The following is a 16386-nucleotide window of genomic DNA, read 5'->3' as shown; positions in this document are numbered from 1 at the left end:
ACCTCTATATTGGCGGGTTACATCTATCTGCAGTAGCTGCCAAAGTTATAATCGCATTCTACTAAAAGACTGAAGGAGTCAGGAGCACGCAGCATCGTCTAGCTTCATCAGCGCTCCCAAATGGGGATGCAGTGCCGTTCGGCAGGAACGAGAAGGGAATATAAAAACAATCTTGAAACGAAATGTTTTCCAACTTTCCCGTTTACAACGTTCAGCTCGTACATGGAAAAAAAAACAAAAGTCCTGCCATTGGTTCGATTTACGACCGATTAATGACGTTCTAAATTATTCAGCTCCATGCAATAGTTGTTCGTTGCAGCCACTTACAAAACTAGAGCGGAATCGGAACGGGTGTTGAATGAAAAGTTTATGTTCTCAGAATTGGACTTCCTTCCGGCCAGCGCCACGGAGTGGTCATCGATTCGATTCACGGTTGCAGAAACGACGGGTACCAGTAAGAGCTAACGTCTCTCTCGGTGCCCGAAACGATGTAGTACAATGTTGTTTGCTAAGTTTATCAGGAGTTTTATTTCTGTTTCATTCGTAGTGACTGCTTTAGGGTCATACTTCAATGTCAGTATGTTACCATTTGATTTCTCTTTGTTAGACGAGAATAAGGAGCGGTGTTGTTGAAAATAGGTTGTATTTTATCGCATTTTTTTGCAATCTTGGAATGATCGTAAATGTTTTAGTTACGTCGTTGGCCAAAGAAAGTGGGAAAGTGTGTGGAAATTTCCTCTCGAAGAAAGGATGTTTATGGACGGAAACTAGTCGGTCAATATAAACTATTCAGCAAGTTTTGATACTGTGTATGAAAACAAAATCTATACAAGTCAGATCGTATCGAAATACCAAACACATCTTGACACAGGTGCTACTGGCGACTATGTGACAGAGTGAGTGAGTTCATTCAACAAGTTATAGGAGAAGGAATATATCAAACAGCCTGTAGAAACCGAGTTTCATCACTTGATTGTCCGACCTTGTATATAAAACAAAAATCAAAATCAAAATCAAAATCAAAAAAATCAAAGCTTACATTTTCTAAGGAACTCGGTGGATAAAATGAATATTGTGAATATAAAACTATAGTGAAGTTTCAATGTTGTAATTTATTTGAAACCTGGACGAAATATTTTGACAGCAATACAAAATGATGTGGATATTTTCTTTCAATGTAAAAGATAGGATTTCCATTTACACTTAGAAACTTTTTTTTCGGAAGTCCAATATTTTTCAAAAAAGAATATCTGATTGGCTTTAATTTTATGTGTCGATCATCTGAATCGGTCCAATAGATCAAAAGTTATGAATTTTTGTGTTGGAAAAAAGACGAAAAAAATAATTTTTCGAACCATCGGCTAACTTTGAAAAATCATAACTCAAAAACGAAGAAAAACGCCTCTCTGGTTTCGACATATGTTATGTGCAAAATCCTCAGCTTTCCAGGAAAAATATGAAAAAATACAGCGCCTTTGGTCCCGGGATTATGAAAACAATAAAAAAAACGAATACAATCAATAATAACGAGAATAGAACTCGAATTTTCTGCAGGTGTAGTATTTTTCAAAAAAGACCAGGTTATTTCGTATTTTCTGCAGGTATAGAAAATATCAAAAATTTTATTACATTTTTTAAGGTACTCGGTGGATAAAATGGATAAAATAAATAAAATATATTAATTTTTCGAACCATCGGTTAACTTTGAAAAATCATAACTCAAAAACGAAGAAAAACGCCTCTCTGGTTCCGACATATGTTATGAGAAAAATCCTCAGCTTTCCAGGAAAAATATGAAAAAATATAGCGTCTTTGGTCCCGAGACTATGAAAACAATAAAAACGAATACAATCAATAATAACGAGAGCAGAATTCGAATTTTCTGCATATATTTGAGTTCTTATATGGTACAACATGGGATCTATGATGAAAAATGCACCTTTTCGTTTTTTTCACGCCATTCTCAATAGATTTTAGACAAAAATATACCGGAAGTGCATCTTACTAAGGTGTATCAATCAATATTTTCAAATATTTTTTTCATAAAAAAATCAAATACTAAAAAAAAAAATTTTAATAAATTTTCATTTTAGTTTTAGATTAAATTTTATTTATTTGTTATTTTGAGATTCAGTACTACTCTCGTTTGTATTCAAATTTGTTCCTACGTCTTTTCCATATGTATGTGTTTTTTTTCAGAATTTTTAGAGTGTTTCTCGCGATACAAAAAAAAATATATATATTTTCAGGCATTTTGAAATTTTGAAAAATGAAATATAACTTTGGGACTCACATTTGCTCTATTTTTTTATTAAAATGCGTTAGTAAGTGTTGTTTTTCCACATGTAGCGTATTTTTTTGTGGAATTTTAAGAGGATTACGCAAAAAAAATTTTTTTTTGACCTTTGGGCAATTTTAATTTATTTGGAACTTAGAGACCCAGTACTGCTCTAATATTTATTTAAATTTTGTTTTTTATGTGTCAAAATTTTGTCGGTGTGTTTATACCATTGCGCTGTACAAAGATTTTTTTTTCTCGTATCTTAAAATATATGAGATTATCTTTACATTGGATTTAGATGGTTTACCAAATTCATAGGAGTCAGCAGTACGATAGAGCTCTGTGAGAAAAAATCCTTGTGGAAAGATCATTCGGATTAATGAGAAGAACACTTAAAAAAATACAAATTATTATTATTTCTTTTATTTTAATCTCACAATTGAAAATCACGAACACAATAAAATAATCGATTTCAAGAAAATTAAAATAATAATGCAGACCAATGTCCTGGAAAAAAGGTAATGAAGATGGTCGAATTTCGAGTGACATAGCATGCGCTGCCGTAACTATTTCGCAAATAGTGACATCAGTCGTTGTGTTTATCTTTGATTGCCCACCGTATCCATGTAAAAATGCCAATTTCAGGAAGTAATTTATCAATTAAAAACGTAGAGCTTCCGCCGAATATGAGGCAAATGTGATAGCGTGAAGTGAATATTTGTGAAATGACGTCGAAAAAGACGGATAAAAGTGATATTTCCATGTGCCATTTTCACTACCCCACGTTCATAGAAACAAACGAAATTTCATTATTTTACCATTATGAAGTTGATGTTTCGAAGGCTCTCCGTGTCGGTGTGTATGTTGTGAGATAATAATCGCCAATTAATCAAAATTTTACGGAAAATGTTACTGCTTTCGAGAACTAAACATACGACTGCTCTCTGGACCTTTTTACCACATGAATAATCGAAATAAGCCACGATATAATTGTCATCTGTTAAAAAACAACCAGTTGAATAATTTAATGAGAATTTCGGCTCAAATTATTATGCAACCTTAAGTACTTTCAATATTGTTTTGTTTCGTCCATATACATTCCATATTGAATGCAAATAATTACGACACGATATTTGGCTTGCCAATACAGATACACTTCGCCTACTGCTCCACCTCTATGATTTTTGGAACAATCACAGGGTGATCGTGTTTGAATCATCTAGCACACGATAAAAAAGGAATTTTATTGTGTTTTTGATATGTACTGGAGAGCGACCATTCGTGAACTCAGGACGCATGATTGGAGTACACATGCTTTGGCCTACAAATTACGCATCAAAAATATCCTCTTCCCGAACCTTCCACTAGAATCAATGAGAACGTGTCCAAATTATCTTCATCAGCTATATACAATGTTAGCCAAAAACCGTTCGCCATTAGCAATCTCATTCTCGGTGCTTTAAATTACGGTACCCATGCTCCACAAAAGCTCTTTATTTGAGCATCATAATTGGCATGTTTGCTGATGATGTCGATGGCTGACTGTACGCCGAACATCATCATCATCATCATCACCGGTAAAAAGGGATGTTTGATGCGTTTTGTAAGAAGCGTGAGCCCGAAAGTCCGAGTCCGAAAACACATTTTGAATGGTTAATATATAACATCAAGGCTTCAGAATTTCATACGTACCTCACCGTTGCCGGACCGCTCCCCAGATCGAAGGTGAACTCCACGTAGCCCATGTTGAGACACAAAGAGATGTAGTCCCCGTACTCGTGATGACCACTGTACAACAGCAGCCCATCCTCCAGCAGGGGTTTGATGATAATCTGTCCCGGTGTTTGATGTGGTGAGTATCAGTTGCATCCGGATCGGCATCGCACATGCATCACAACCATTTATGTTGGATTGGCCCAATTTGGTGTTTTCGTTTTGGATGGGGCGCGTCATCAAGATTCGGGATCACGCGCGTGTGTGTGTGTTTGCCGGGGTCATCGATTAGCGAGGGTCAATCACGACGATGGGACGTTTCGGAAGGAAGAGAATATGTGGAGAAATCGTTAGAATGTATGGTTATATACATATAATCGTAGTGTAGAATGAATAATTATGCATTGGCGATGTGCTTATTATCATGTTAATAATGGCACAAGATAGTCATATCAGATTGGCAAGTCAAATTGATTTGCCCGAAAAATTTTCAATACAGTCAACTCTCCCTTACTCGATTTTCTGTAACTCGATGAATTTCATGGCACCTTTGATTTTAAAAGTAGCGTTCTGAATCATATTTCGGACATTTTGTTCTAATATCTTGGAATTCTTAATGCACTGATGATATAATCATAAAATTAATATCACAATTGCTTCTTTAGAGTACTCCCTTGGTTACTCTATCATTTCATATGAGAACTACATTTGAATTATAACATAATCGGCAAAAATCTGACAACACCACTCGTTATCGTTTGTGTTTGACGTTTCCTTAGCGTGAGCACGTAGAATTTACCCGTTCATAAATATTTAAACTTCTCCCGTGTTTCATCAGTTCTCATCATTGTTAACAGTTCACTGTGATTGATCGGTATGTATTTCGCAGTTGATTATAAAATATAATCAAGTGTAATGTAATTTTCGTCCAAAAAATTAAAAAATAAAGTAATTTGAATTCAGTCTGTCCGAAATTTTACTTAGTGTCCGAAGTTTGATTCTTATTCGCTTCATTTGAAAAGCATTTTATGCGATGCTTTTGTTTTCAATCAAATAGGTACCAAAGTAGAAAGCTTAAAGGCATATTGTACTAATTTATCGAAAATATCAACCAAATAATACCTGTGCATAAAGCTTAGATCTGTTTTCTGCATCATATGCCTTAAGCGTCCGAAATATGATTCAGAACGATATTCTTCTTTCCATAACTCGATGCCTCCCTTACTCGATGGGTTTTGATTCATTTTTCCATGGATATTCACCTCCCTTACTCGATTGATTTTCGCGTACATGTTTTTGTGCGTTATTAACTCTGATTTCAAGCGCTGTTGAAAATGAAGACGAAATGTTCGTGTCATCAAGCAATTTCTTTTAAAGTATGGAAAGTCACGAAAAACTTTCCAGCGAACAATTAGCATCATCAGCATCATCGAGCAGGTCGAAAAGTATGGACGGAAGGGGTCTGGAAGGAGGGGGAAGGAAGCTGCAAAAGATTTCGGTATTGTACGGTATTAACACTATTCAAGCTAAAGAAAAAATGGAATCGGAATGGAAAATTGAATCTAGACCAAAAACATATAAGGTTGGTTGGAATCGAAAAGCTGGAGGGGTCAATGGATTTTTTGTCTTATCAATCCAGAGAGAATAATTTACCTCTCTCAGGTTCTATTCTTCGGAATATGGCTTGCGAATTTGTCCAGAAACTGGGAATTCCCATCTTCAAAGCACAACCAACATGAACGGGAGCGGTAAACTACCGTTGATGATCAATGAAAAGAGTAAAAACCCATGATGTTTCAATAAGAAGTCATTACCAGTGATATACGAGAGCAACACCAAGGTCAGGATGGCCTTGATTCTTTTTGAAGAATGGATCATGCAATTTGACGAAAAATTTTCCAATGGAAATAGAAAGGTATTATTTCTAGAATTCTGTGTTATTGTATCATACTATCATACTTATATCTATTTCTTCTCAAAGTTGGTCATGTTCGTTGATAACTATACCAGCAATTCCAAATGAAATCGTCCCAAAAATGCAGATTTTAAAAACTCGTATTTTTGATTCCAATGAAAGTGTGTATTCCGTTTGGGTTGGAGGAAATATGAGTTTTTCACAGCAATTGGTGATTTTTTGACTCAAGCGTAACTTTTGAAAAGGGCTTATCGATTTTAGTTGGAGAAATTTTGATAATTTATATCTCAAAAACTATGAGTCGTACCGAAATAGTGTCTTAGAAAGAGTTATAGAGTATTGATGGTTGAATATGAAAAAAATGTACACTGAGAAAAAAAATTTGTACTCTTTTTTTATTTACAAAATAAAAATTCAATTTGCAACATCCAAAATACATATTTTTGAATTTTTTTTTAAATTTTTTCATACAAAGTAGAAGTCATGCAGAAAATTTAAAAAATGGGTCCAAAATGGTAAAACTATTTTTGACGAACTTTGTGGAACATCGAATTTTTAGGAATTTTCGAAACATCGAATTTTTGTATCTTAACAATCATTGTTAGCCACAAATTATGATAAATAACAAAATAAATAATAAATAATAAATAATAAACAAAAAAGGTTATTATCAATCTCCTTCTGAATGTAGCCATTCTCGAAATATTTAAAAAAAAATTCTAATTTATTGTCTTTTTTATAGTAAATAATCCCTTTTAATATGGTTGTCATGTTATACCGTCATGTTCATGAAATTTTATGAATTTTCTTATAATTTCCAACAACTTTTCCAAATACATCATTATGGTTCATTTTTTGACTCAAACGTAACTTTTGAAAAGGGCGTATCGATTTGAGTAAGAGAAATTTTTGATAATTCATTTCTCAAAAAATATGAGTCGTACCTAAATAGTATGTTAGAAAGAGTTATAGAGTATTGTAGGCTTAATTTGAAAAAAAATATACTCTGAGGAGAAACATTAGTACTCTTAGTACTAGAAGTCATGTAGAAAATTAAAAAAATGGACCCAAGGTGGTAAAACTATTTTTGACGAACTTTGTGGAACATCGAATTTTTAGGAATTTTCGAAACTTCGAGTTTTTGTATGTTAGCAGTCATTTTTAATCACAAATTATGAATCCTGATGTTATTAAAAACAAAAAAGGTTATTATCAATCTCCTTCTAAATGTAGCCATTCTCGAGATATTTGAAAAAAAATATATTCGTAATTTATTGTTTTTTTAATAGTAAATAGGCCCTTTAAATATGTTTGTCGTGTTATACCGTCATGCTCATGAGATTTTATGAATTTGCTTATAATTTCCAACAACTTTTCCAAATACATCGTTACATTAATTATGCCATTTTAAATAGTCTCAGATTCAACCTTATTGATTTTAGAGGGTGAAAGTATATAAATTGCATCAAATACCGGTATATATGAAGAGTCCAAGAGTAAATCTAAATACAGTAAGAATGTTGAATAACATGGAGGTTGAAAAGGACAAATATCCTCCATTTCTTGCAGTCTTCGTTTAACTAATCGAACTAATTAATCGGAAATGGCGATAGTACTGATTCAGGTTTTTGATTATGTCGAAGTCCTGCTGCTGAGCAACGGAAGTAAAGATTTGTGGAAAAATTGTAAACTTATCGATTTGAGCTTTGGTCGGAGAGATTTTGGGTGCGCTGTATGAGTAATTTCAAATGAAATCGACAAATGACAAAACATGAGTATTTTTGCTTCGAATGAAAGTGTGTATTCCGTTTGGGTTAGAGGAAATATGAGTTTTCCACAGCAATTGGGAATTTTTTGACTCAAGCGTAACTTTTGAAAAGGGCGTATCGATTTGAGTAAGAGAAATCTTTGATAATTTATATCTTAGAAACTATGAGTCGTACCGAAATAGTGTCTTAGAAAGACTTATAGAGTATTGATGGTTGAATATGAAAAAAATGTGCACTGAGAAAAAAAATTAGTACTCTTTTTTTTATTAACAAAATAAAAGTTCAATTTGCAATATCTAATATACATATTTTTTTATTTTTTTTTATTTTTTCATACAAAATAGAAGTCATGTAGAAAATTTAAAAAATGGGCCCAAAATGGTAACACTATTTTTGACGAACTTTGTGGAACATCGAATTTTTAGGAATTTTCGAAACTTCGAATTTTTGTATCTTAACAAATTATGAATCCTGATGTGATTTAAAACAAAAAAGGTTATTATCAATCTCCTTCTAAATGTGGCCATTCTCGAAATATTTAAAAAAAATATTTGTAATTTATTGTCTTTTTTGTAGTAAATAATCTCTTTTAATATGTTTGTCGTGTTATACCGTCATGTTCATGAAATTTAATGAATTTGCTTATAATTTCCAACAACTTTTCCAAATACATCATCATCACTTACCCCAATATATGACAATTTATGACATAAAAAAGTTATGAAAAAATGTTCTGTATCTCGATACCTCCATAACTCGATGGTCACCTTGGATATCGAGTTAGGGAGAGTTGACTGTAGTTTCATAAAATCATTTCGCGGACACTGCTATGTTATTAATAGTACAAATTTTTTCATCTATGTATGTGTCAAACTTCGTCAATGCAACAACAATCAACTATGAAGATTCAGCTCTCTGGTGCTCTGCTGCTTGCAACAAGTAATATCGGACTACTTGTTGCAAGCAGCAGAGCACCAGAGAGCTGAATCTTCATAGTTGATTGTTGTTGCATTGACGAAGTTTGACACATACATAGATGAAAAAATTATTAATAGGAGTACCGGTGAGTTTCTTCGTTTTTTTTCAAAAATGAATGCTTCATTCTGCAAAAATGGTTACAAATTTTATATTCAAAGTATTTCCCATCGCTAGTCACAAGTTTTTTCCATCTTTCTGGCAATTCATGGATCCCTTTGCGGAATCTATCCAATTTTTGACTCCATCAGAATTGGAGAAGTGTTGGTCAACCAGACCATGCTGCATCGATCGTAAAATATAGTAATCGGACGGAGCAATGTCTGGAGAATATGGCGGGTGGGATAGGACCTCACATTTCAGCGTTTCCAAGTATGTTTTGACCGGTTTCACGACATGTGGCCGAGCATTGTCGTGCTGCAAAATAACTTTATCGTGTCTTTGATCGTATTGTGGCCATTTTTTCTTCAGTGCACGGCTCAAACGCATCAATTGTCGTCGGTAGAGGTCCCCCGGTTTCATTCGGTTTTAGCAGCTCATAGTACACCACACCCAGCTGGTCCCACCAAATAGACAGCATAACCTTCTGGCCGTGAATATTCTGCGAGGCCGTCGATGTTGATGCACGGCCGGGGTATCCATACGTTGTCGGACGTTCAAAAGTGTCGTAATGGACCCATTTTTCATCATCAGTAACGATTCGATGCAAAAAACCCTTTCTTTTATGCCGTTGGAGCAGTTGTTCGCACGTGAAAAAACGGCATTCGACGTCTCGTGGCTTCAATTCATACGGCACCCAATGTTCTATCTTTCGGATCATTCCCATTGCTTTTAAATGATCGGATATGGTTTGCTGAGCTACTCCAAGTGTATCTGTAAGTTCTTGTTGCGTTTGTGATGGATCTCGATCGAGAAAAGCCTCCAATTCTTCATCTTCAAACTGGTGGTCCGGAACGTTCTTCGTCTTCCAAATCAAAATTACCACTTTTAAAACGTGCACACCACGTCTGACACGTTCGCTCAGTTCGCATGGTCACCATGAACTTGCACCAAAATGCGATGACTTCCCGCAACTTTTTTCTTCATATTGAAGTAATGAAGTAGCACTCCCCAAAAAACCCTCTCGTTGGTACGAAATTCGACATATTCGAAGTGGCCAAAAACCTATGACTCATTCCATGAGGTTATGCACCAAAAAAATTGAAAACATAATTTGGATAAGCACTAGTTATATCATAATTGAGATAGACGAGTTTTAAAAACTACATAATTATATTTAAAATCTTTAGGTTATCAGTATTTTTATGTTTCTTGAGATATCCCTGCACTTGCTTAACAAAAACTCAATATCTATTAAATACTTGTTTGAAGAGCCGTGGGTAGATCAGGTTCAGGACCACCGGTCGCGTTAGAACCATATTTCCCTATAGGATGGACCTTTGGGAAGGGAAGTGGAGATCTCAAAGGAAAGTGAGAAGTATTCAGAGTAATAAAAAACTAAAAAAAATACTGTATAGCTTGCTACAATACAGTGAAATTCTTATTTAATACAACTTATTGATTGTGTGACGTGACAACGCTTCGTGGAGACTGTTTATTCTCACAGAGCGTGTTGTCACGTCACAAAATGAATGCCAATTTTTGCAATGTTCTTGCGAGTTTTTTGAAAAACTGAATTTACAGGAATCACAGTTCATCTTTTGTTGAAAAATCATAGAACAGTGTTTATTTGAATGTTTTGAAACGGAAAGGAAAATACAATATTAATGTTCAAAAGTCGGAAACCGCAAAAAGACAGGTGTTGTTACGTCACAATAGTATTGGGCTAGCATCACGCGAATTGATCTGTAATATATTCTCCAATTGAAGATTTTTGTAGGAAATTTTCTCTATTTTACTTTAATATCTTTTACTATTCGGAAATCGCGCGATTTATACATGAAAACTAGAAAAAAACATTTTTTTAGTGAGTCAAAACTTTGTCACGTCACTGGAATGGGTCCTATGTTGTTTACGCTTCATCTTTTTGACGTATACTGAAAAAGACGCGCAATGACAGTAGATTTCCAAAGATTGTTTGGAAATTTGATTCACTGGAATAATAATCAAGTTACGCCATCTGTTGTAAAACTGAAGAAACTTACCGGTACACCTAATACAAATCAAAAAAGTTTCATTTCTTAAAGTATTAAAATATTCAGTTTGTTCGAAAAGAGGCGAAAAATCCATAGTTCACTTCAAGCACAGCTAATCTCCATATTTCTCTTAATAAATTGAAAGCAAACAGTCCACAGTATACTGGTGTACTCTATTTATATTCGATGTTGAAAATCCGTAGTAATTCATGCATTCATGGAAGTTTACGGATTTTTATTAAACAATATCTGTAATTTTTGGTACTGTATGTGAAATAAACAAAAGTAAAGTATACGATAGATATAACTTTCTCAATCTCTTTGTTACATTGTGGTACATCGGTTGTGTTCATATATCGTAGAGACACATACAATTTAAATTTCAAATCAGAATTGAATCAGGGGAATGTCCTGTGAATTCACTCATTCGCTCTCGGACTCTCGGTGCTTCCGAGCGGAGTGTGAACACATTGTAATCTAAACTTCATCATCGGCTGGTGGCAAAATGGTTCCATTACAAACACAATACGGTCCAGCTCGAAATTACTAGCCGTAATCAGCCGCCAATAAAGTGCATTTGTGCAATTCGGCATTCTCGATGATTCAATCCAATTCAATATGATTGGGGCAGCAAGGTTTCGCAAACACGTTCGACCACCGACCGTGATGGTGAAGCATACGTGGAATTCTACGCGCATTCTATTTGCAATATAGTTCGATGCATATCATTTCGTAATTAGAATGGGAAAGGCGGTGGTGTTCCACGGTATTAGCCGCAGGTTAGTCGGAATCATTAGTCGGCAATCGATAAACTCAACAGGAGGAGAGGAGGAGTGATAGAGCGAAAGTCAGTGAATTATGAACATTACCCATAAATTGAGCACAGTGGCCACACACTCGCTGGTGACACTCGGGGGGCGCTCCAAGTGGCCCTCCCACTATTCCCACACCACCAGAGGTAGAGCCAAAATTATTTATGTGCGAAAAATTGATTTATGCAATTATAAATCATGTGTTAAACAACGGTATCATTCTAATTACCGTTGTTACGTTGCGCTTAGATCGTTTTTTATTCGTTGACTGGATTATTGGTATTCGATTTGGAATCTAGGATGTGATTCTAGCCGTTTAGTTGAGTGTGTTGATGACATTCGCCATGTTTTGCCGTCGGCCAAATGTAGTTTGCGTGAGAAAATAACTCAACAGAATTTATTATGCCGCTTCTGTTTTGTAGGATGAAGAACATTCATTATGGGTATTACGGTGTTAATTAGGAGCATGAATTACATACTGGGATGCATTAGTGAACTGCTGCGTTGAAATTTAGGGGTATATAATTATTTATTAGTATATATTTTAGAACATTAGTTGAACTAAAACAGTAAAAAAATATGAATCAACAAGAATCATCCCTAAAAGTGCAATCAATTGATTGCGGAAGACGATGATCGCTATAATGTGTATTTTTTCAAGTTATATTATTCTATTTGTTTTGTTGCAGAAAAAAATAACCTAGGAAAAATGGAACCTTAGCATTTCGTTAGTTTTTTTTAACTGATAACCCGCGAATCAATCCGGACTAGTAATTACAGATTAAAATTAAAGTTGAATTATAGTGTTCATTATAATTTTATAAATGACATTCCGAAGTGGGTGATTTGTCTTTTGATAATTCACTCAGTCACTCAGTTTTTTATTATGTGAAGATAACCGCTTCAAGTATAGTAGTTTGAAATTCTTGAAACATTCTCATCGGCGAACCTCTGAACCTCAATTTTTGAAGACCGGCAAATGCTCAAACTGTAACATTCAAGATCATCTCTGTTATTACGATCATCACCTCCAAAGTTGTCTGAACAAAGGTACATAGGAAGATTTTCTCCCCGACCAAATTTTGTTCCCTCCATCCTTGGCGATGGATTTTAACATTCGGTCATCATAAACCACAGGTACCCTGATAAAGATTTTTAGCAAACTGAGATGCATTGCATGGAACGAATTTAAGTCACGTTCTGTCGGCAAAACTTTGTATAAAATTCGCATCGAACTTTTCTATATAAGAAGGAGGTGACACAAATTTTCTCAACCGACCTGAAACGGATACATGTTGTCAATAGAAATCTTCCATTGACATTGGCTTTGTGTGTTAGATATGTCAATGATCATGTTATGTTATGATTGCGATGCGGTGCGATGGTTGTTTATTGAATTATTCATCATCAAAGACAAAGGGGAATTTTTTATTCAAACTGAAATATCTATGTGTGGGGAGGTCCTACAGGATGGGTATCGTACTGGTCGGAATTATTTTCCCTTGAAAAAGCATTGATACATGCCAGATTATGAAAATCAGTTTTTTTCTTTTTTTTTGTGATCGGAGTCGATTATATACAGACTCGATTGTATATGATTAGATTATATACAATTTTGGACTCGATTATATACAGTCTGAAAAAAAAAAATTTTTTCATAATTCAAATGTAACTTATTCCAAGAGCTTTTCAATGTAGCTTTAAGGTGATATGATCGTCTATCACCTCCTGAGAAAATCTGGATAAATTATTTTTTTTCATGTGAGAAAAGTGTTTTCTGACTTTAAGGGGATGAATAAAAAATCAAACTATTCTTTTATAATCAAAAAACGAAAAATACATGCATGAAAAACGAATAAAAAAAAGTTTTTTTGACTTGATTATATACAGGATTCCATTATCTCTATACAGTGAAAGGAAATCAGAGACTGTATATAATCGAGTCCACTCTGTATATGTGCTAACTACTTCAACATAATTTGAACCAGTAGTTACTTAAAAAATGATTTCTGCGTATCCGAAATGATCAGAACTTTTCACTTCAGATGAACAAAGATTTTGTCGCTTGAGACACTTATGCGATTATTCAAATAACATAAGACATTTATGTAAACTTCTGTTATGATTTTTGTCCTATATTCCTATGCGTTCAACGCACTGTGTGTTGTTTTATGTGGGTGACTACTTTATTTGATACTGAGTACCGTTATCTATCACACATGGGAGCACTGAATTGATTCGTGAACAGGTTCACTAGACATCAAGCTTCGTTTAGGAAAAGCATAAACTGATACTTGGTTGAGTAAAATATAAGATGAGCATAGTTTCTTGCTGTGGTGGCTGAGAGCAGACAAACGACCACAAAGAGTTAAAAACGAGTAATTTAATTTATTTTCGATTGTTTTTTATTTAAAAAAAGGTTTTTAATTTTTTTTCTAGTGCAATACACTAAATTCAGATCTCTACTGTCAACAAACCGTCTGCAGCTAGCGATTGACCAGAAACGTCCAGAATTGACCAACAGAAGAGGTGTTGCGTTCTATCAGGACAACGCAAGGCCACACTTTTCTTAGAGCTTGATTGGGATGTTTCAATTCATCTACCATATAGTCCGGAGCTGGCACAAAGCGATTACCACCTTTCCCTCGCATTGCAAAATTTCCAGAGTGATAAGAAGTTGGGATCAAGGGAAGATAGTAAAAATCTATTGCTAGAGTTTTTCGCCAATAAGGACCAAGACTTCTATGAGAGAGGCATTATGAAGTTACCTTTAGAATGGCAACAAATTTTACAACAAAACGGTGCATATTTGACCCAAATCGGACAACCCGAAGAATAATCAAAAAGATTTCGAAATTCACTAAAAAAATAATGGACTACTTTTTCCCCAACCTAAAATGTAGTTTATTAGAATGGAATTGGACAAAAATGTTTTATTTAGTTTACTTAAAACTTATCGATAGATGTAAAACCTTTTTTGAACATGATAAGTATGAATACACAGTCTGTCAATTAAGGGGGCATTTCGGTGTAGAGGCACGAATTTCAGACGTTTTTTCGAGTTCTGGATAAAACAAATAATATTTTTACCATCCTATATTTTAGTATGTTTATCAATCTTTGAAAAATATAAAATTAATTAAACTACAAAAATATTCAAAACTAAAAAATATTGAAGAAGTGGATTCAAAAAACAATGCCCTGATGTACCAGATTTCTTAATTATAGAAGATGCCGCTGTATTATGAACAAACAGAATTATTTTTTTGTAACAAAATGGTGGCTATTTGAAAAAACATAAATAAATTTTGTACATGACGATTACATTTTTTTTAAAAAAGGTTCAATGAAAAACTTTTTTTTGTTGGTTCACCCGATTGAGAGTTGTATAAAGTGGTATTATCTATAGTTGATCATCAACTTTGGAATAAATCTAAAGATATTGCGTACGCCAGCTTGAAAAAAGTAGTTTCGAGAATAAAACGTGTTTGAAGTGTTGAGTCAATGTCGGACCAGGTTAGATAACGTTTCACTGGAATTGCTATAATTCGGTATTATTGATTCGGAAATATGAAGATAGTTTGATTTTTGAATCGTCAAAACTAGCATATTCTTTTAAGTTTCAAGTTTGACCAAACAATTACTGGAAAATATCATCTTGGTGTTTTGAATCGTTTTTTGACAAGAATCCGCCGATTTTTTTTTTTCCAATTCGTTTATTTGTAAGGCTCAATCGCATAAGCTTTGCGGAGCCGCTAACTCAAGTTTTGTTTATACAAAAATTTCATCTTAAATCTATGTTTAGTAGGTTTCGACCGATTACTCGCGGTTTACTCGAGGTTAGAGGGGCAACAATTTTTGTGGGACGGGTCAGGTTAGGGATATGGATATGAGGTATCATTGTCTCAACCGAGGGTTGCCGCACGCACTGTAGCATTGTGCATAATGACCAGGGATAGCATCTGGTGTTCGACTAGCTGTCGAGGGTGGGCGACGGTGAGATGAGGGGACAAGACAAACAAACTAATAACGAAAAAGAAAAAAAAACACAAAAGCATTAAATTCTTATACTAGACCGTTTCACAAACATATAGATCAACTGCATATAGCAGATGTCGCGAGTTCCCAACACGTCTCTAACAGGAACATAGGGTTGTCTTCCTTGGACCTCAAGGGCATTCAAAAGGTACTCTCTGGCTGCGTAATTATCCGTACATTGCCAAACTGCGTGATCGATGTCATCGTAACCGTTTCCACACCGACAGACATTGTTTTGAACAAGATTTATTCTGTGGAGGTGCACATCTAGCGAGTAGTGGTTGGACATAAGTCTACTCATTACACGAATGAAGTCACGACTTACGTCCAAACCTTTGAACCACGCTCTCGAAGAAACATTTGGAATAATTGAATATAACCACCGCCCAAGAATTCCAGTGTCCCAATCGGTTTGCCAACTCAAGAGGGAACTCTGACGTAGTAATTGGAAAAATTCATCGTATGAAATCTGTCTATGAAACAATTCGCCTTCCTGGGCACCCATACAAAGAGCCATACAAAGGTTATCTTATAAGATCTTTCGATCAGTGCACTCATCTGCTGTCTCACATTTGTGAGGAAATAAGATGGGTGCCTACTAGTTCTCATCGACTGGAGAGCCTCAAGCGAACTGAGACTATCCGAGAAAATGAAGTAATGGTCTGCAGGCTTGTTGGAGATCATCCCCAATGCGAAGTCGATTGCTGCCAGCTCAGCAACATAAACGGAACAAGGTTCCTGCAGTTTA

General features: G+C 34.8%; 1 protein-coding gene across 3 annotated transcripts in view; it reads right to left on the bottom strand.

Annotated features, from left to right (window-relative positions):
• LOC129768435 (uncharacterized) overlaps positions 1-16386 on the bottom strand; it is a 622376-nt gene that overhangs the window by 74122 nt on the left and 531868 nt on the right. For all 3 annotated transcript variants that reach the window (XR_008741679.1, XM_055770090.1, XM_055770091.1), the window contains one exon: positions 3974-4113. Coding sequence is in view for 2 of the 3 variants with exons in the window: in XM_055770090.1 (XP_055626065.1) it covers positions 3974-4113 (140 nt within the window). In the remaining variant the exon portion in view is untranslated. The remainder of the gene's footprint in view (positions 1-3973; positions 4114-16386) is intronic.

The sequence above is a fragment of the Toxorhynchites rutilus genome, chromosome 2, assembly GCF_029784135.1.
Source record: "Toxorhynchites rutilus septentrionalis strain SRP chromosome 2, ASM2978413v1, whole genome shotgun sequence".
Classification (NCBI taxonomy): domain Eukaryota; kingdom Metazoa; phylum Arthropoda; class Insecta; order Diptera; family Culicidae; genus Toxorhynchites; species Toxorhynchites rutilus.
The sequence above is the reverse complement of the archived record's forward strand: the minus strand, read 5'-3'. Positions and strand labels throughout refer to the sequence as shown.